The 20,042-nt window shown below is 47.5% G+C and overlaps 1 protein-coding gene across 1 annotated transcript in view; it reads left to right on the plus strand.

Annotated features, from left to right (window-relative positions):
- Cdyl (chromodomain Y like) overlaps positions 1-14,152 on the plus strand; it is an 84,141-nt gene extending 69,989 nt beyond the window's left edge. The window contains exons 5-7 of the mRNA XM_032885315.1: positions 3,935-4,145; positions 11,517-11,660; positions 12,610-14,152. Of these exons, the coding sequence (XP_032741206.1) occupies positions 3,935-4,145; positions 11,517-11,660; positions 12,610-12,768 (514 nt within the window). The 3' untranslated portion in view covers positions 12,769-14,152. The remainder of the gene's footprint in view (positions 1-3,934; positions 4,146-11,516; positions 11,661-12,609) is intronic.
- The last annotated feature ends 5,890 nt before the right edge of the window (positions 14,153-20,042 follow it).

The following is a 20,042-nucleotide window of genomic DNA, read 5'->3' on the forward strand; positions in this document are numbered from 1 at the left end:
GGCTTTAGTTACAGTGAATAAAGCCAGTCGCTAGCCAGGAAGGTCCATGTCTCCCTGCCCACCCCTCTAGAAGGACGGTACCCTCACATGACCCCCTTACTCCCTTTCCTGACTTGTAGCAGCTTGGATCTTCTCCCAAACTCCTAGGTCCTGCAGACTGGGGCTAAGAGTCAGCCTTCGCTCCCCTGTAAGCCATCTGGAGACGCAGCAAGATAGGGCGGGCGGGAGTTTGTGTTTCTGGGTTGGTGGTCTGGGGAGGGACAGAGCATCTCTTTGACAGATCACCCAAACTGTTCTCACGGATCCTGCCTACAGGCCCTGTGGCACCAGACCTTCCAATCATGAGGCATTGCCTTGGCCTTACACAACACATTTAATCATTTTAAAATTAATAGACACTGATTTAGGAGGCTGCCCACCATCTGTTCCGAGTGTGTCCAACCCATGGACTACACACAGCCAAGGAAAGCTGTGAATGCTAAACACAAAAGTAGAAGCTCACTTAAAACTTAATGTTTTTTTAATAACTTAATTGCGTAGTTAGGCGTGAAACGTGCCCATGGCAGTATCCTGTCGCAATGTCAGAAGATTGCCTGTGACTGCTGACCATCTTTCTGAGTGTAATCATAACTTAATTGCTTTTTTCTCAGAATTTTGAGAACATATAATTTTAATGTGATTCCAAATTAATTCTGGCCTCCTAAATAACTTGAGGCTTATGATATAGTAGTAGATGGCACAGTCTTCCTTTTTTTGGATTTTTTTTTTTTTTGCTCAACGTGCCTAAGTCCCAGACAGATCAGTACCTGAGAAACAGCTGCATAGCAGGATGACACAGAATGGGGCTCTGCTCCAACACAGACAACTGTGGATGTTCCTCACGCTTGACTCCCATTTGGGATCAGTGGGCATCAGCTTGAGATTCATTTTTATATAAATCATCCTCCACTTTGTAGCAACTTTGAGTATTTTTCCATGTGCTCAAACTGGATCCACACAGAAGTGTGCTCTGATAGCCCTGGCCTGATTTATATACATAGAGAGAGAGAGATTGCCAGGCAGTGTCTCAAAGTTTGAGTTCTTTTTCAAGGTCCATTTTCCTTGAGCTCCACGGGTGAATCTGCCTGAGGTTCCCCCCTTCCTCCATACCCCCTTCCCCCCTTCCCCCTCCCTCCTGGGGTGAGTCACCCCCCTCCTTCCCACCAGTGATAAATTACTCTGGACAGCAGCTGAGACTAACGGTGTTAGGATGAGGAAAACAGAAAAGAAAAAAAAATCAAGACATTTGAAATTATCTCATTTCTTGAACTTTTAAGTAATTTTAAAGGTTTATTTTGTTCATTTTTTTCCCCAGCCTCCCCATGTCCACCATAAAATTGGATTGGTGTTCTTAATGAACAGCCAAATCCTGCTTCAGCAAAACTTACCTGTGTCTTTAAGCAAATATATTCTTGTTGATAGAAATTGTTCTTGATAGACTTTGACAGGTCAGGTAATGAATTTCATGCCAGATTCCATTAGCCTTTCTCTGGCTCATCTGTGTTTGTTCGTGTGGTACCCCTTGTCTCAGATCCCATAAAACTACGAGGCAAAGGGACTTTATTGTCATGAGTTTGTAAAAGTGAGCAAGAGGAAGACTGAGTTAGACACGGGCTGTTTCACCATCAGACCCACTGCTAAGAGTAATGTTATAGACTTCCTTACAACAAAATGCCCAGGACACTGGCGTTATGGCACAGGGACCAGGAGTCTATTTACAGCTTTGCTTCTGAGGTCTGTGACCAGCACAGGAGCTACCCGTGTTGAAGGTGCCACTCTCTTCCCAGCAGGCACCTCTACCGCCCCCCAGCATGGCCTCCTCCTCCCCTAAGTCCTGCTTTACCCGGCTAAGAAAGGGCAGCAAACTGGCTGCTAAGAATTCCAGATCCTCATTGCTTCATTTTCCCCAGACAACTCCCCAGCCTTGTGTGAGATTATCTAAATTAGTAAATGTTCTTCCCATCAGGAGTTGGGCTTAAACCCAAATTTTACACAGCTCCTTCCCCCTGGCAGTGGCTCTGCCTAAGGCTCTAGGGCAGTCACTGCCTTCTCCTCAGGGAGCATGGTGTCTCATCTTGGTGCTCACTAGACTAAGCCGGCAGGACTCTGGGAAGTGTCTACCGGACAGGATGCTGTGCAGTTTTGGGGATTTCCCGTGCGCCCCTGTCTTTATCTGTTATTAAGTTCACACATCAGAGTGGTCAGTTCCCACTGAAAGGGGGAGATGTTTGTTCCAGCCTGGAATTCTGACCCCTTCCAGGAAGACCCATCAGGTCAGCTGAAGGTGTTCCAAGCAGCAGTAACATTCAGCTTCTGATATTTTTTATACAAGCATGTAAACAGGTATAGCGGTATTACATGAGTTATAAATCCTTTTATTATTTCTCCGTAGAACTATTTTAGCATACGATTGTTCTTTTCACACTAATTTACCATCCCTGCACTGTGGCAGTCATCCTGTGTACCTGGAACACATATTTCAGAAATCCCTGCTCCATGTCCTGGAGACCACCATTATAGCAGTCAGCTTTCCAAAAGCCGTCAGGAGCAACATTGTACATGTAGTGCCAACCGAGGCTACTGATCCTTAGTCCTCAGAAGGCAATAAAGGCTTGCTTCAAGAGCCTGCTCAGAAGGTTGCCTGGCTCTCCTCAGATAGCAAACCCTGTGTGATCTTTCTAATCGTGCCTCCGGCTTCCTCCTCATTTAAGCCTTAGTACAGATCACTCATTTGAACGAGTTACGTCTTGCCTAGTCAGAAATCTCACAAACTTTAGATGTCTTCTGCGTAGGCTGGCCTTAGCCTGAAGCTAAGCTGCTAAAATCTGCAGGCCTTGGTTGGTCACCTCACAAGGGACAACCTGAACTGCTAGGTGTCATGATTTTCAGAGAGGTGGCTCAGCACTTAAGTGTTTTCGATTGGTGAGTTGTTGTACAAAGCAGCTCGCTAGCTCTCTGCACTGCTCAGAGTAGGCACAGGTTTAGAATCTAGTCGTGACCTGCTCTAGGTCCTCCCCGTCATGGCTCATTCCGCCTGTGCGAGACTTCAGTCTATTTTTCATCTTTGTTCTACTGTGTTAAGTCATATCAAGGAGCCATCTCTGAACACACAGCCAGCTCCCAGAAGTGGAGCGAGGGATCCCCAGTGTAGTGTGGCACCAACCTTTCACATCCAGAAAGTGACTCTTCAGCCTTCCCTGGAAGCAAGCCCCCAGCTAGCATTGACAGGGTTTACTAGACGGGCACATCCCCGTGGGGCATTGCTGTCCTCTGTTCACGCTGCAGTGGGGTCCTGCAGCACTTGGTGGAGTCCACCTGCAAGTCTCCGAGGACTTACCCGCCTCCTTTGCCAGTGCAGTGTCTCAAACCAGCCCATCTTAGTCTCGTGGAAGCCATTCAGTCTAGTGCAGGATAAATCCAGGTCATCTCCTAATAACAGCTGTCCCTGGTCACATACCACACCAGAGCTGACCCCAGGCTTGCTGACACCTAACCCACTATTGTTTACTCAACATCAAACATTCTCGTGTGTCAAACCAAAGTTGGACAAGATCACTCCTTGGTTGGTTTGAGTCCTTAAGTGTGAGTGGACTCCTAGATCTTCTGGGGCTGCGGAATAAGTTGCACTGGCTAGAAAGGCCAAGCACCAACTACAGGCACTGAGCTTGTGGCAACTCCTTTCCCTGTGTGGTGGCCAGGCTGTCTTGAAACCTTACATACAGCATACAGCAGATCAACCCATGGCCCGCAGCTTCAGACAGCACCTTCTGTAAAGACCATCTCTTAATGAATTCCATAGAGTTTACATCTTGGTAAATTGAGTTCCATGATAGACTTTTTCATCTGCTCAAATATTCAATGTTTTCAGTAATTCCCCATTTATTTTTTATTTTAGAAACTTCGTGAATACTTTCATTCAGTTTAAGAAGCCTATTATTGTAGCTGTTAATGGCCCAGCCATTGGACTAGGAGCATCCATATTGCCTCTTTGTGATGTGGTTTGGGCTAACGAAAAGGCTTGGTTTCAAACACCCTATACCACCTTCGGACAGAGTCCAGATGGCTGCTCTACCGTTATGTTTCCCAAGATTATGGGAGGAGCATCTGTGAGTACCATTTAAAACAAAATCATTCTAGAAGGCGTCCTGAGGAGGTCTAGCCTGGTTGCTGAGCTCGGTGTATATAGCATGCCGTTCTGTGGGGATTCCCATACCAGCTGTACAAACACGGAGTTCACGGAGTGCTGTGAGCTACGTACTGTTGTGCACTACTAATCCCTAGGAGCTTACGGCCCTGCATAGTTAACAAGGTGTCCACTATCCATCGAGAAACCTATTCCTTAGACGGGGCAGTGTGCACAGGAAAAGCAAAGGTTTCCCCACTTTTATGGTTTTGGTTTTTTTTTTTTTTTAAACTGTTTAAACAAATTCATCTATATTGGTTCATGTTTATATCTTAGCTTGTGTTTTGACAAGCATCTGCAGATTTGAGCTAAGACAAAAACTATGTAGTGTATGGGTTCTCCAAAAGCAGAATTCAGGCAGGACAAGTCTTAGACAGTGAGTACCTGGTGTCGGGCTGTTGAGACGGTCACACCGGATAGAAGTCCAGCTGTGAGGCAGCCTTGGCCACACACATACACAGACACTTGGAGCTCTGAAGCACGTCCTGCCCTGTTGACTCGCATGGCTGCTCCGGTCCATCGTCACTGTGGGCCTCCTAGGAAGAATGCTGCCCATTAACACAGTGACAGAACTAATGCTTTCCCCGAGGACCTGACAGCCACCTGCCAGCAGCACCATTCCCAGATTGGGCAACAGACTTTTTTCTTGGAAGGAACCACAACCACTTGTCTCTGCCCCACCATTTCCTTGCTTCTGAGCCCTACCTCTTGCACAGTCGAGGAAAAGGCATCTCTTTAATCCCCCAGTGTCTCTTCCTAGGACAGATTCTAAAGAGAAAGATTAGATATAAGAAGTTTCCATCAAAACCACTCAAGAATTATGAAGAAGGGCAAAGACGTTTGCTTCCTCTTGTTGGTTGTGGTGGAAAGCCTAGCGGGTTACAGTGCTCAACCTGTGAGCGGGGCACATGGACCCCAGACACTCAGAGATGCAGAGACAGCCATAGCCTCCATACTTCCAACCCCCTGACAGAACACCAGTCAGGCCAGTCAGCAAGAAACCCCAGACAGACCCACACTATGCTTGTTGAAAAGTGTTCCTCAGAAGCAGCAGGACATAAATGAGGACAGGACCCTGAGGGGGCTCCTGGATGACAGAAAAAATAGAACATCAGTTTGAAAGCTGTCAAGACCAGTACCATTTCTAGTCTAGTGAATAAGGGGAAATCGGTGGTCATTTTTTGGAGTTTGGTCATTATAAGATGCAGCCCGACAAGAATGCAACCTAGGAAGTATTGCAGGGGAACTTTGAGACGTTTCCATAAGTCTGAACTTTGTTAAACAGCCTCTTTGCTGTTGAAAATGCAGCAGAAAGGCCTTTGTAGTACTTACTGTCAGTGAGAAAACACCTCCTCGTTATACCTCAAACACACACACGCCACACACCCCTGTGGTTGCACCATCCCTGTGTATCCTCTGCTGTGATAGGCGTCCTGGCCAGTGCATAGCCCTGGCGCTCCAGACTGCCAAGCCTGATAAAGCCTGAGAACCTATGGGCTGGCACAGGCTGACGGTTACAGCGTGGTGCCCTTGGGAATGACTCCGTGCAAGTATCTCAGCTTTCACATCTACTAGGAGGACCTCTTTGAGTCACTGCAGAGATGCTCTGCGTCATGTGACTGCAGTGCCAGGCCCACCATGGACAGCAAACAGTACTGGCCAGTGTTAGTAGCCACACCCAATTCAGTGCCCCTTGGGTGTGGACCCAGTGCAGCAGGTCTCGCTCTCTCCCTTCCACTCCTCCCCCCCTCCTCTAGGCACCTCTGCCTTCAGGTCCATATTATCCTAACCTAGACTTGCTTCCTCTTTGCCACGTAGATGACAGTGCCCGCCTTGCATTTGTGGGCATTTCATAGAGGCATCCTTTGCTGCCGAGAGTGGGCCGGTCTTGCTCCAAGACACCAGGACTGAAGTGTGACCTCCCCAGTACTCAGCACAACCTCCACGGCACCTTTTCCCTTGTTACCAACAGCAGTCTTGGTCTGCCGCCTTCACTGAGCCTGGGACCACGTCCTCCTTAGAGGTCTCCTCCCTAGAGACACCCCAGAAGGGAGGGCAATCTGTTCCCTGGGGAACTTGCCAGGGACTAAGTTTGTGTCCTGGGAGAGCTCTCAGATTAGTGGTGTCCTAAGTCTGGCAGCCTCCACAGATCTTTAGTTACTTGACGGGTCGCTAGGGTAAAATAACTGGCAAAAACATTTTATAGAAGGAATTAATTGGCTCAGAGTTGGACAGTTGTGGCAGCAGGAACTGGAGGCAGCTAGCCACATGGCGTCTGCTCTCAGGGAGTAGAGAGAAACGAAGGCTGCAGGTTCCGTTCCTCTCTAGGACCCCAGTGTATGGAGATGCACTCATATCTCAGGTGGGTCGTTTGGCATTGATAACATAATCTAAAAAACTTCACAGACTTGCCCAGAGCTTTGTTTTATGTGACTCTAAATCCCATTGACAATAGGAATTAGCTGTCTTAAGCCCACTCCTTCCTTGTCAACTTGGCAAGCAAACATCACTTTTAAGCTATAATTTTAAGCGGTGGCCTTCCAGTCCGTGACTTATGGCCATCTCATAATGCAAAATGCACTCAGTCCAACCGCAGCTCTTCGTGTAGTCTTTTAACAGTTCAGTACTTTAAAAGTCCCCGTGTAGTCTGAAATCCAAGGTAGTCTCTTATACTATAAAAGGAAAGCGTAGTTCTAGCGTGTAATAGTACAGGATAAAGTCCCACAGGGAAGGATGGGGGTACCTGCCCCACATCTGTCATCTGGCACTGATAATGGAATTGTCTGGGCTCCGAAAGGATTGGGGTTACCAGACCCACTCCCCCACCCACCCGACCCCAAGCCCTGCTGCCTACAGCACATACAGTCTCCTGGTCCTGCCATCTCCTGCATCGCAGAATCATTGGTACAACTGAGACTTCGTCTTCAGGTCCATGTGGCCTTTCATGGGCTCAAATCCTGCTGAACACTGCCTGTCCCTGAAGCCATGGAGCAGACTCGATGACCTACCAATCATAGGGTCAGGTACTATGGAGACAATGCTACCAAGTCCTGCTACCAGCCCTGAGTGGGCTCTATGAACCAAGGCTCTATGTGCACCTGTGGTTAGCACCCACAGAAAGCACTTTTGTAAGCAGTTGTGTTTGATCAGGGAGACCATTCTTCAGCATTCTCGGTTCAGACTTCTTCCAAATGAATCCACCTTCCGAGATGTTAGTGTTCAAAGTGAGGTCTGCCCTTCAGGGCACCACTCCTGCAGAGGACCAGGTTTCTCTTTAAGGGCACTAATTTCTTTAACTATTGCATCTGCCTTCCCTGTTGACGTCAAACGCACTCGTGTCCTTTTCTTCATTACCCTATGGGTTTTCCGTGGTGTTCCTTGCTCACTGTGACCTGGATGAGAACGGTGAGCAGGAGCAGTGCCACCCGTCAGTGTGCTCTCTGTCTTGGCATTTCCTCCAGCAAACAGGAATCCATTCTGGATTGAGCTTCAGTCAAGAGTGTGAGTGAGTGCATGCAGATCGCTGGCCAGAGTGTCACATGAACGGCCTTTCACCCGGCTCCCTGTTGAACCGGGAGCCAGGCCTCCATGGTCCCACTTCTCCAAACTCTACCAGAGTTACCAACTAAGCGCTCTAGGGGTTCCTAGCCCGAAGTCTAGCCACATGGTCAGTGTTGTCACAGAAATAGAACCAGTCCTGATCCCACTGGTCACTGGAACAAAATACCTGACAAAATAACTTGAGGAAGGGTTTGTTTCAGGTTGCAGTTGGGGCATCATGGCAGCAGGGGCTTAAGTCACATTGAGAAGAAATGTTCTGTTCAACTCCGCTTCTTGATTTTATTCACTGCAGAATCCCATCCCCGAGAGTAGTGTTACCCACATTAAGGTGGATCTTCTGACTATGCTTGATAGAAACTAGCAAATCCCTCATAGACATTTGTTTCCATGGTGACTTTAAATCCTATCAAGATTAACAGTCACAGGTCATTCATTATCGATAAAATCAATTTTAGGTTCACTGTGAACTGGTACTAAAATAGATTATTTCCCAATAATTATTCTAATTCTGGCAATAAGAATCCTGTCACCTACCTACTTTGAAAAACCTGGCAGTGTACCCTCCCTGTGTAGACAATTGCTTTGCGTGGCGGATGATGGTAAAGGTTGCACATGAAGCACCCATCTGAAGGAAGTATCTAGCAGTCTCAGCCAGGCACACAGCACTCAGCAGCTGCGGCTTTAGAGCCCTTGAGCTAAATGCTGTCCGTGTGGAGATCTCAAGGATTCACTAGCTCTGGGCCGTTGAGATGGCTCAGCGGGTACGCCTGAGAGCTGTCCTTAGATGGACATGGCGGAAGAAAAAGACCCACTCCTGAGGTTGTCCCCTGCTCTCGAGAAATACATTGCAGCATGCATGCTCTCTCGTGCTCATATTCTCTCTCTCTCTCTCTCTCTCTCTCTCTCTCTCTCTCTCTCTCTCTCTCTCTCTCTCTCCAAATAAATATAATTTTAGAGTATAAGGAGTTCACTAGCCTTGGAAGTTTTCCCAGATGGCTTGAGGCCAGTCCTTACGCCTGTGCTGTGGTGGATGGTTCCCTTGGTAGATAAGTCCAGAGTGGTATTTGCTCCTTGTTTCAACTTGGAATCCTATGGTATAGCTATTCTCAGCTGTGGCCACATTTAACATATAGCCATGGCTAGAGACATCTCTAAGAGATGCTGGTCAGTATAAGTCAGTGTTGCCACTCCCCATCCTCCAGTCACCCCAGTCTCCGAATCCGGGATGTCCCCCAGAATCTGGTGAAGCGCTGCTTCAGAGCCTGCCACACCCGGTGTAACTTTCTACCTTGTGAGCAGAGTATTTGGGCTAAGCCTAGGCAGCAAGTGACTGAGTGCTGTTGAGGTCCTATACTGTGACTGCTAACAGGATGTACTTCCTTTGGTGGCATTTTGGTGTGTATGAATTTTCAGAGCCGTGGGCAAGCTTGGGTGTGACAAGTTTGGCTTCCCTACTTGGGGTATGCAAATTCTGTCTGCAGGGTTTCCTGAGGGCATACCACTGTCAAGAGAAAACGGCGTGCAGTGGGACAAACTGTGTCCCACAGGGGCCAGACACTGGCCTGCATAGCTGCTGGTGGGTGGTCCACCATCCCGTAACCCACAGCAGATATCCACAGGACCCACTGCACCATACACCCTAACACTGTCCCGTTGTAAGAATCCACACACTGAGTTAAGGAGCCTTCAGGGCCAGTGCGGTAGTTGACACTTTAGGTAGCCTTTGCTACGGGAAACAGAAAGGGCCCAGGCTTAAACACTGGCCCCGTGTGTGTGTGTGTGTGTGTGTGTGTGTGTGTGTGTGTGTGTGTGTGTGTGTGTGTGTGTGTGTGTGTAGAGGAAGGTGTGCCAAGCCAAGGACTGATTTCAAACCCCGCATTTACCCACAAGAGCTGTCATCTAAAACTTGCCATCTTAAGGCCACTGCAGATTGGCAGGGCAGGGCTTGTCTACTTATTCTACCCAAGGAAATGGTTTTTCTTAATGGGTTTTTGTTTGTTGGTGGTTGGATTTGGGTTGAGGGTTATTGTGGTTTCTTAGTTCTTCAACCCCTATCTTAAATGGACTCACTGCCTTTAAGTTTAAGTGGGGTGCAGCCTTGAATCAGCCCTGCCTCTGACACCGTGGATGAACTTTAAAATCCCTTCCATTGTCCTACCCATCCCAACCTTGTGAAATGGAAGCAAAAACACAAACCATAAAAGACTGTCGTTAACAGATGGATGTGGGGCCAGGCAGGCCAGGAGACGGGAGATGACTGCCGCGACAGTGTGTAGGGCAGAGCAAGGGCAGCTGTGACTGGCCCAAACAGGCAACACAAGGAAAAGAGATACTGAAAGGAAGAAAGCCATACTGAGAACTGGGAGCTGCCACCCAGAAGGCAGGAAGTGGGTGTGGTAGGAAGCTGGAGCGGGAGTCATGTCAGTGCCAGTCTGCTCCGTGTCTCAAGAGTGGAGAAGAGGGAATGACTGGGGACAGATGGAGGCCACAGGAGAGCCCAGGAAGAAATGCTCAGACAGCCCTGCTGGGCCTGGCAAGTTCATCAGTATCTGCTGTCCTAAGGACACACTTAACTCATATGAGCGAGTGGTGGTGTCATCACTAAGGAAACAGTCCAAGGAAGACCATCCCAGGTGCTCTGGAACGCTTCCGACAGGAGCGGGGAGGGGCTGCCTGGTACACTTTAGATGATATACTCGTGCGTGCGCACGTGAACAGGCATGCACGCACGCACACGAACACGGGCACCTCTGTTTACAATATCTGCCTTGGTAGAATGGCAGCAAGTCCGTTGCCACACTTGATCTCCAGTGCATATTGTTTGCTCTGTGCAAGACTCGACTACTCAGTGTGATCTGGTGTATTTGGTCACTGTAGGATCTCTTCATGTTTTGCCTCATCAAGGTCATCTGATGTATTTACCTAGGCTGAGAAGCTTATGACCAGGTCGTAAGGACCATTGGGGTCTCGGCAAGATTTATCTACACAAGGCAAACCACAGTTGGTCATGGTCATGTCAGCTACTGTAGAGTCTGTTGGGCAAATCCTCTCTGTCATAGCCTGCCTCAGTTGGCATTAGCGATGGGACATCTGCACACCTTATGCCAGGACTTGAACGTGGCCTCATCCAGTATATCCCTCTGTCATCTTTAAAAGCAAAGTTAGATTAGTTTTCTTCAGTAAACCATGGGGTAACTGAGACCCTCTCTCCTGGATAGTTCCTATCTGACAGAAATGTGGCTTCTAAGGTGTGACCCCTTCAGCAGTGACGTGCCACTATCTTTAGAACATTTGTAGAAAATACGTAGTTTTATGTGGTTCCTTTAGAACACAAATTATCTACTCTGTTAATGGCTCAGATACTGGTTATGTTCTAAACGAGTTCACTCATGTGGGGAGAAGAACCTCTTATGAAGAGGAAGTTACACCAGCAACCTCAAACTTACCACAAAACAGCCTCTAGTTTGGATTTCGTCCAAGTACATGTGAATCTGAATTACGTCATGAAGCAAGCATTTTTCTTGTTTTTTTTTTAAACTGGTCCATGGCGTTAATTCCATCCACCCCCTTGGTCGTGGTCTGTCTGTGGTGTGTGACCACTGGAGAATGCGAGGTAGATTCTGACAGTTTCAGAACTCCATGCTCAGCTTGTGTCTCTGAGGGTTGAGTTTCCAAGGTCTGGTCCCCACTCATCCACTGGGTCTCACGGCATGTCAACTCTTTTTCCTCTTAGGCAAATGAGATGCTGCTCAGTGGGAGGAAGTTGACAGCACAGGAGGCGTGTGGCAAGGGCCTGGTCTCCCAGGTGTTTTGGCCAGGAACCTTCACGCAGGAAGTCATGGTTCGAATCAAGGAGCTGGCCTCATGTAACCCAATTGTACGTCAGAGTATCTTGTCTTATTTTGTTTTGTTTTTTTTTAAATGAGGAGGAAACCTTTCCCCCCCCCAGAGATTAGACTGGTAGCATGTTCCAGATGTGTTCACCTGGTCTTCCTTGTGGAAATGTTCACCAGGGTGACATATCCTTTGCAGGGCCACAGTGCTAACCATTTCCGACCGTCTGCAGAGTCCTTTCACGCAGTCATGTGCTTAGGTGCACTTAGGACAAGGCTGAGGTCTCAGTGAGTCTTCCCTGCATCTAATGACGCAATGTGTGAGGTGTCTTATCAGTCCAGTCAACTCTCCCCTAAACTTGTGCAGATATACAGACAACCGTTATCGTTAGAATTAAGCTGTTTTGTTTAGAAATTACATCCAAAAGCACTCTGGGGATTTTCATCAGGCCTCTGCCCACTGTCGAGTGGATATCCACTCTGGCTCCATGCTGCCCATATCAGTAATGGTGCATCCATGGCTGGGTCAGTGGTAGCTATGGGTCTGTGTAACCCATCTCACACAAATAGCTTGAGCCATTTCAAGTTTCAGTATCCAGTGTTAAATATCCTGACACCCCTCTGTTCCCACCGTCCACCCCTCCACCACGCAGAGCGGTGTCCCCAGGTGCTGAAATCCCTCACACAACATGGCCTGCCATAGTCGACATGAACCAGGTCATCCCTGTACATGACTCTGGTGCAATACAGTGCTGCAATTTTGAGATGGAAAGTAAAGTCTGCATATTTAGCATGAATGTTATTGGTTTTTCCGAATACGTCCAGTCAGGGTTGACTGAGTCCCAGAGATGTGGAACTCAGATACGCAGGGCTAACTGTGCTAAACTGTGATAGAACAGGCATGTAAGGATTTAACGCTTGCTCTCGTGCACGTGAGCAAAGCTTTAGTGCTGTAAACCACCGGCCCTGACTAACAGTTCGTCACTGCCACAGGTCCTGGAGGAATCCAAAGCCCTGGTGCGCTGCAATATGAAGATGGAGTTGGAGCAGGCCAATGAGAGAGAGTGTGACGCACTGAAGAAGATCTGGGGCTCGGCCCAGGGCATGGACTCCATGTTAAAGTACTTACAGAGGAAAATCGATGAGTTCTGATTGGCAGGCTGAGCAGGACACCAGCGACTCCCACTTGCTACGGTCGTTCTTAACAGTAGCTTGTGTTTGGAGGCAGACCTGGGAACATCCAAGCTATTTATTGCCGACGCGTTTTTAAGTACTGTAACTTTAAAATAACTACAAGGCTTCTTTGTCTAAGCGTCTTTATTTTATACTCATGTATACACAAGTATAAAAATGTAATTGAGCACTAGGCTGCTCCTGGAAGCTCTAATTTTCTTGTAAGCTAGTTGTGGATTTTTTTTGTTTTGTTTTGTTTTTTTTGTTTTTAAAAGGAATTATGTTTTCATTTGGGGTGACAGAAGAGTTTGGAATAATGTTTGTTTTACTCTCTTTTTTTTTTTTTAAATCTAGATCACAGACCCTAAAGAATACTAGCCATCCTTGTCCCCTCCCTCTACTGAAACATGTAGAAATGTTTCAAACACGTTCCTGCCTCTAGGGGGAGGGGGAGGGGCAAGTACCTCAATGCTGGAAACAGTTCTGATCAAAACTAAGACCAACCTTGCAGGAAAAAGCATCACTGATGGAAAATCCCACAGGGTTGTGGGTTTGTGCTGAGGCGCCCACCGACTCGAACTTTCTTACCGTTCTTACCCAACCACCAGGAAGAGCCTAGAGTGTCTACAGGAAAGCGGGTGGTCCAGTGTCTGTGAGTCACTCCACAGCTAAGTTATGAATTAGTGTTAGTGGGTTTAAATGGTTTTTCTGGCCCTTTTGAAAAATAACTACATAAGTACTTCTTGTGGCTGGGTGAGACATACTACTTTGCATAGTTTTCTTTGTCTCTCTGCAGATGTGACTGATGTTATTACACCAAAAGTATTTTTTATGTTTATAAAGTGTAATTTTTAGGCTCACTTAGAATATATTTTATTTAATTTAAAATTCTCTTGGCACACTATTAAATACATAAACTCCTTTCAAAACAGAAAAGAACTACCTTATATTTGACATTTATTATCCACGGTCTCTGCTTCTATGTCTGCCCTATACTGCGCACGGTTTCGTGTACACGAGTACCCCGTGGTATGGGGACTAACTACAGAGGCCTGTTACTACTAAGGCTTCTAGGCTTGCAATCATTGAATGTATGAAGACTGAAATAAAATCAAAACCTTATTTTTGTACAGTTTTGAAGTTTATACTCAGAACTGACGCCTCCCCGGCCACGTGGAGCGCTGTGCAGTGTGTAAATCTGTCTTTACCTTGGATGGATTGGTACAGTATTTTTGCATCTGTGGGACCTACTCTTTTGTTCAGTAGTTTGAACTATATATAAACTGTACACTCTGTAAAGTTTTTATAGAATAAATATTCAGCTGTGAAAACTGGTTAAATAAAACTAATATTTCTTAACACATCGGGTGTGTTTCTCTGCGTGTCCTTCCCTTGTCTGCTTTCCTGTGGAGGTGATTTCTCTGGGGGTTTTGTGAGGTTCACAAATGTGAGAACACATTGGTGTTTGCCTTCAGAGGCCACAGCCCACTGTCCCCTACTCCTTCTGACACTCATGCAGGTGACCACTGCAACTTATCCAGAGGAAGAAAGATATGTTTCACCAAATTGGCTTCTACAAAGGTCTGTCACTGCCTTTCCTGAATCCTGCTCCACAAACCCACCTCTGGTGGCTTCTCTTACTCCCGACTCGCTAGCCTGTCCTATTCCCGTCCTAAATTGTGAGTCACCTGACTGAAGCTTGGGAGAGAGCCCCTGGCTTGTGCCTTAGGTGTTCCTAAGCACTTTGGGGGAAATGGCATCCCGAGGGGGTCCAGAAAGAGGAAGAGGAAGGGAGAGACCTGGGGAAGTTGGCCACTCCCATTCTGAGGTGCTACCCTGCATTTAAGAGAGCCAAGCAGACACTGAGCGCACACACTTGTCTTCCAAGTCTTTGTAAAAATAAAAATGGGGGCCAAGAGCATTGGTCAGCATCATTGCTCAGCCTATTGGTGGCCAGGCTCCAGGAAAAGTATCCTTTATCCCCACCTCACTACTTCTTGCCTAATAGGAAGTCCAGTCAGGATGAAAATTGGTTCTGTTCAGTCAGACCGTATGCACCTTTGTCTGCATCAAACTGTAACTTTGAATTGTCTGGGTGGCTTTAGGAAGCAAAACTGGGCCCCCTACCTACACAAGGCATCTGACTCGGCATCTGGGAACCTTGGTACAGTCAGCTTGTCTGTTCTCCAACATAGGAAAAAAGAATAGCCCTTAGCGTCCGTCAAGGATACAACCCTGTAGGTAGAAGAGATGCGGGGCACGTGCAGGCTGAGTGGATAGAGGCCTGGTTGGGCTCAAAATTTTAAGCTTAGGCATTGAGCTTAATAGAATTATGGTCTGTCAACAAGCTGTTTCTACATCATTGGGCGATGTACCAGTCAAGCATTTAAAAATGACCCTCTGTTACTTAGCCAGCTGTACCCCAGGAGGCCTGCCCCTCCCCTGTCCCTCTAAGACGGTGTTCTAAACAGTGTTTCTGAAAGATCTAACCAGTGACTGCTTTGGTGAGAAAGGAACTGGGTGCTTTTAGTATGGGCTTAACTTCTTGACCACCCTGTGCTTCAGGGATCCAACCTAAATGGAGAATAACAATAAATGGAGATTCCTATCCCCAAAGATGTACCTGTGCCCGATTCCATTTTTCGCTGCTTCTCTCGGTTTGCCCAGGTGCTCCTTCACACCAGGTGGAGAAACTTACTGGTCCAGTTCTTCCCTTGGAGTTCCGGGGCCCCAGTGCACACTCAGCCAGAAGGGTGAAGCCAAGGCCTGAACAGAGGGTCAGCAAGATCCCAGTCCAGCAGTGAATGGGGAGGGCGGGAGGGTGGGAGGGGAGGCGCCTCTGTATTTCAGTGTTACAGCTCTTAGACAGTAGTCAGTGAATCCGTTTGTGCTCCTTGTTCAGGGTGAACATAAACCTTGGAAAATGGGAAGGCATTCTTAGGGTGAAGTTTCGTTGGTGAGGTTTAATGTCCTGGAGGTACCTCAGCTGCATGGAGAGGTGTTCCAGGAAGTTGAACGTGAGATTCCTCAGGTAGAGTGTGGAGGTCCGGCTCTCCAGATTAGGTAGAGAAGAGGAAGCCCTGCTGGGAAAGGGAGTCTGCTTTGTGCCTAGCTCAGGGGAGCTGTGTGGACATGGTAGACTTCAACCTTAGGTAGCAGGGTTTCCCAACATGTTCTTGCTGTTGTCCTTCAACTCCAGCCTCGGAGAACAACTCTGGAGTCGGGTCTCTTCCACCTTTACATGGGTTCTAGGAACTGTGCTCAGCTTGCCAGGTGCAAGTGTGCTGCAAGCTCCTTCCCACTGAGCCCTCTCACTGGCCCACGATGGCAACTTTTACAACCAAGCTCCAGACTCCAGTACAATGAGGTAACTTTACCTTCTAAAGCAGAAATCAACAATTGGCTTGAGTAGTAAGGGGGTCATTCCATGAGCAGAAAGAACACACCAAGCCAGCCTTCACAGTCACTGCCCATCTCTAGTGTCTGACTACAAGAAACTTATTTTCCAAATAAATTGCTATAGTATTTTAATCATCTCAAACTGTTTAATTAATGCTGTTATCACACGTATCGGTTGATGGGATATCTGGTTCCTTCCTATCTCAGAAAGCATAAATCAAATTCTCAAAGAGGAACTTGCTTGAATGAGTGGAATCTGATGCCACCACTGAAAATGTGGTTCCATGTTAAGGTTCACACCTCCACTGTGCCATTTCTCAGGGTGGCCAGTGGCTTGTGCTGTGTCCCTTAGGCTGCCCTGAAACTCCATCCTCCTCCTTCCAAATCCCGTGTGCTGGAATTATAGGTGCGTGCCAGCACACCATGGACCTTGTTCAGGTTTTACCACGAAGCCCGATTTCCAGGGGTAGGGAGCTCACAGTGTTCTGCTTCAAGCACAGCTGAACTTTCCTTCCCAGGTCAGACTGGTACTTCACCAAGGAGGTGTGGTGCTAGACAGAGACCCGCTTGTGGCCTCTGGTCCCTCACCAAAGACCCCCAGCAGCCCACTGCCTCCAACCACATAATCGGCAGAGGATTGCAAAGTGGTTGCCTATGCAACAGGCTCCAGTCACCTCCCAAATAGGCTGGACACGCCCAGCCACAGCTGTCCACACAGACTACCGCTTGAATACCACTTCCCTAACCAATCAAGCACCATTTGAGTATTATTAAAAGGAAAATAACTAGAGGACTATTGACCTTCAACCTAACAGTCATCACCTATATTTTTTTCTTTTTATTTTGTTATTTCTGTTCCCCATCTACATTTCACACACACACACACACACACACACACACACACACGATCGATTTATAACAGTAAATGTCACTTTTATTTCCTCAGATGAAGTGAGGTGAGAGCCTGACTTAAGTTCTGTAAATACACGGCTTGAGCTGAGCCCAGAACATTTCTTTTTCTGTTCCAAGTATCCCTAGGCCTAGCTAGACCTGGAAGCTTCTAGCCCCCATATAATCCAATCTTCTGCAAGGCCAGATCTTGTAGGCTTCATCTTCCAGCTTCTGTCTGTTAACCAAGGTCTAGAATATTTCAGCCTCTGAGATTTATTGTTGAGTATTTTTTCTCTGTATAGCTCTTTCTGAACTCTGGCTGGCTGGTTCAATTCAGCTGTTCTGGCTCAAACACCTGTCCAGGCTGACTGACTCAATCTCGCTTCTCTTAACTTCTCACTGAATTGCTATGCTTGGCCTCAAGCTAACTCTGGCAATTGGTTGTAATCTTCTGGCTCCTTATTTTCTGGCTTCAACTACCTCTGCTGACCTGCTCCAAACTTTACAAACTCAACTCTATTGAACTGCGCTCACTGCACTGACTCCTCTTCTCCCTCTTCTCCCTCTCCCTCTCCCTCTCCCTCCTTCCTTCCTTCCTTCCGTCTGTCTCTCTCTGCTGTCTCTCTGTCTCTCTCTCTGTCTCTGTCTCTCTCTGTCTCTGTGTGTGTGTGTGTGTGTGTGTGTGTGTGTGTGTGTGTGTTTCTCTCTCTGTCTCCCCTGGCCCCCCACTCCACCCACCCACACACACACTTAAGTAGAGCTTCTGTTTGTCTACACATGGAAGATTTTGTCCTCGGCCTCAGTTGGAGCTAATACGATCCAAGAACATGGAACTCGAAGTTCCGTGCCTGCAGCCTGGCTCCACTGGGCAGGTTTGGAGAGTGACACTTAGCTAATGAACAACTTTGAATCAATTCATGGAAACCTGCAAGAGCGCCCAGGCACACTCAAGGATAACATCACGCACATTTAAATTACACAATTTGACAAGCGTCAACAGATGTGGACTTCGTGAGATAGCCACCATAAGACATTTTACATGGCTAAGACTTCCAAAGGCTTTCTTGAACCTCTTGGATGCCCCTCTTCTTGGATCTTCTCCAGTCTGTCCACCCCAGAAAATGCACAGAAAGGCTTCAGGTTACAATCCTTAGCCTCACAATAGATTGCTGGACTGAGCAGGCACTTTTCTCTAGAAGGTGCTTTATTGTGTTTCAAATTCTCACCTCAGGCGGGGAGGAAAGGGGGAAGTATAGAGGGACGGAGGGGAGTAGGGAGGGAGAACAGGTGGCAATCCTTGGGACACATTGTTCTAACTCTGTGTGCCTAGGAGCCCCAGCCCCACACGCCAGCACTTGCCCTGCCTCATACCTCCACAAGTTCTTGGTACCCCTTTTTTACATTTGTTTTTTTGTCCAGGGCAGACAAGCTTTGTCCAGTCTGTGGTCATCACCAAACACTAGGTGCAGAGGTGCATGAAGCCATTTGCCACAGCCTCGCTCGCCTCTCCTCCGTGTACCACTGAGTTACAAATGCAGAAGGCTACGGGGCTCCTTGCCAGCCCTGCCTCTCCTTCATTGTTCTGTGCCCACGGGGTCTTCCTCATCAGCGCTGTCCCATATCCTATAGGGTACCAGAGCTGTAGAGCCTTCCATACCCTCCTTCTGTTCTCATGGCGCTTCCTAACGACATCACCCCTTCGCTCTCCAGGTCCCACACCGCTGGGATGCCAGTAGAACTGAGAATGGTACCATTCCTGCCACGGACCCATTATCACCAGTGCAGGAGTGGTGTTCACGTGTCCAGAAACCATGGAAATCTTCCCACATACACTGGTGAAATGCCGTGGATTGTATAGGCTTTGTTCGGAATAGAAGATGAGTCTGTGAAAAGTGCTGCTTAATTCTGTGCCTCAAAATAGGCATCAGAACAGCAGTGCTTACTGGGCCGTTGTGGGTTTTGAAAGTTTCACAGGAGGCGGGGCCTGGAAGGGCAGAGCTGTAAAGCCAGCTACTCATGGAGGCGGGGCCTGGGGCTTGGGGGAGGAGCTTTAATGCCAGCTAATCACGGAGGTGGGGCTTGGGAGGGGTGGGTGGGGGGGAGAACTGTAATGCCAGCTACTCATAGGTTGACGCATGAGGATCACAAGTTAAAGTATTAGCCTGGGCTATGCAATGAGTATCCAAGGCCAAGCTGAGCAACTTAGAAAGATCCTGTCTCAAAATGTATAAAGAACTTAATGTCAAAGGACATTATTTCATATATATGGAAATACTGCAAGACAACTAATTACTCTGAAAGTACTATATGCTAATAAAAATAAAGCCAAATGAAAACATAGAATATTAAATTTTTAAAACAAGAAGGAGGAGGAGGAGGTGGTGGCAGAGCGAGGGGGAGGGAAGCTCAGATCCTGTAATGCACCTGCCTAGCGACTATAAGGCCCTAAATTCAATCCCCGGTATAATTTTTAAAATAATAAATAAAACTCCACCGGAGGAGGATACAGACTTGGAAGGCCAAAGAAAAACATTATAAATTAGGTGAGAGTGAGATTAAGAAGTCACCATCTCCATTGGAAAGGCAGGTCTCCTGTAGTCAGCATCCAGGCACTGGAAGAATCGCTTCAGGTAAATCAACCTCTAAAGAGGAAGGGTGAGCTTGGCTGAATTCAGAGTCCCCATCCATGCTCACTGGCCCTGTTGCGTGGGGCCAGTAGTGAGGCAACATATCCCAGAGCAGAGGGGGGTGAAAGAAGAAGCCAGGGCCCTCCACCTCCTTCAAGAGATGCTCTCATGACCTAATGCCTGACCTCTAAGGGGTTACGTCATCCGGCAATAGCACCAAGCCTTTAATACCTGGGTCTTTGAGGGAACATTTAGGATGCAAAAATGTGAATCACAGTGGGGATGTGTTTGTAATTTATGTTCCAGACAAGGGTTCCGATCTAGAGTGAATAATCA

The sequence above is a fragment of the Rattus rattus genome, chromosome 14 (genome assembly GCF_011064425.1).
Source record: "Rattus rattus isolate New Zealand chromosome 14, Rrattus_CSIRO_v1, whole genome shotgun sequence".
Lineage (NCBI taxonomy): Eukaryota > Metazoa > Chordata > Mammalia > Rodentia > Muridae > Rattus > Rattus rattus.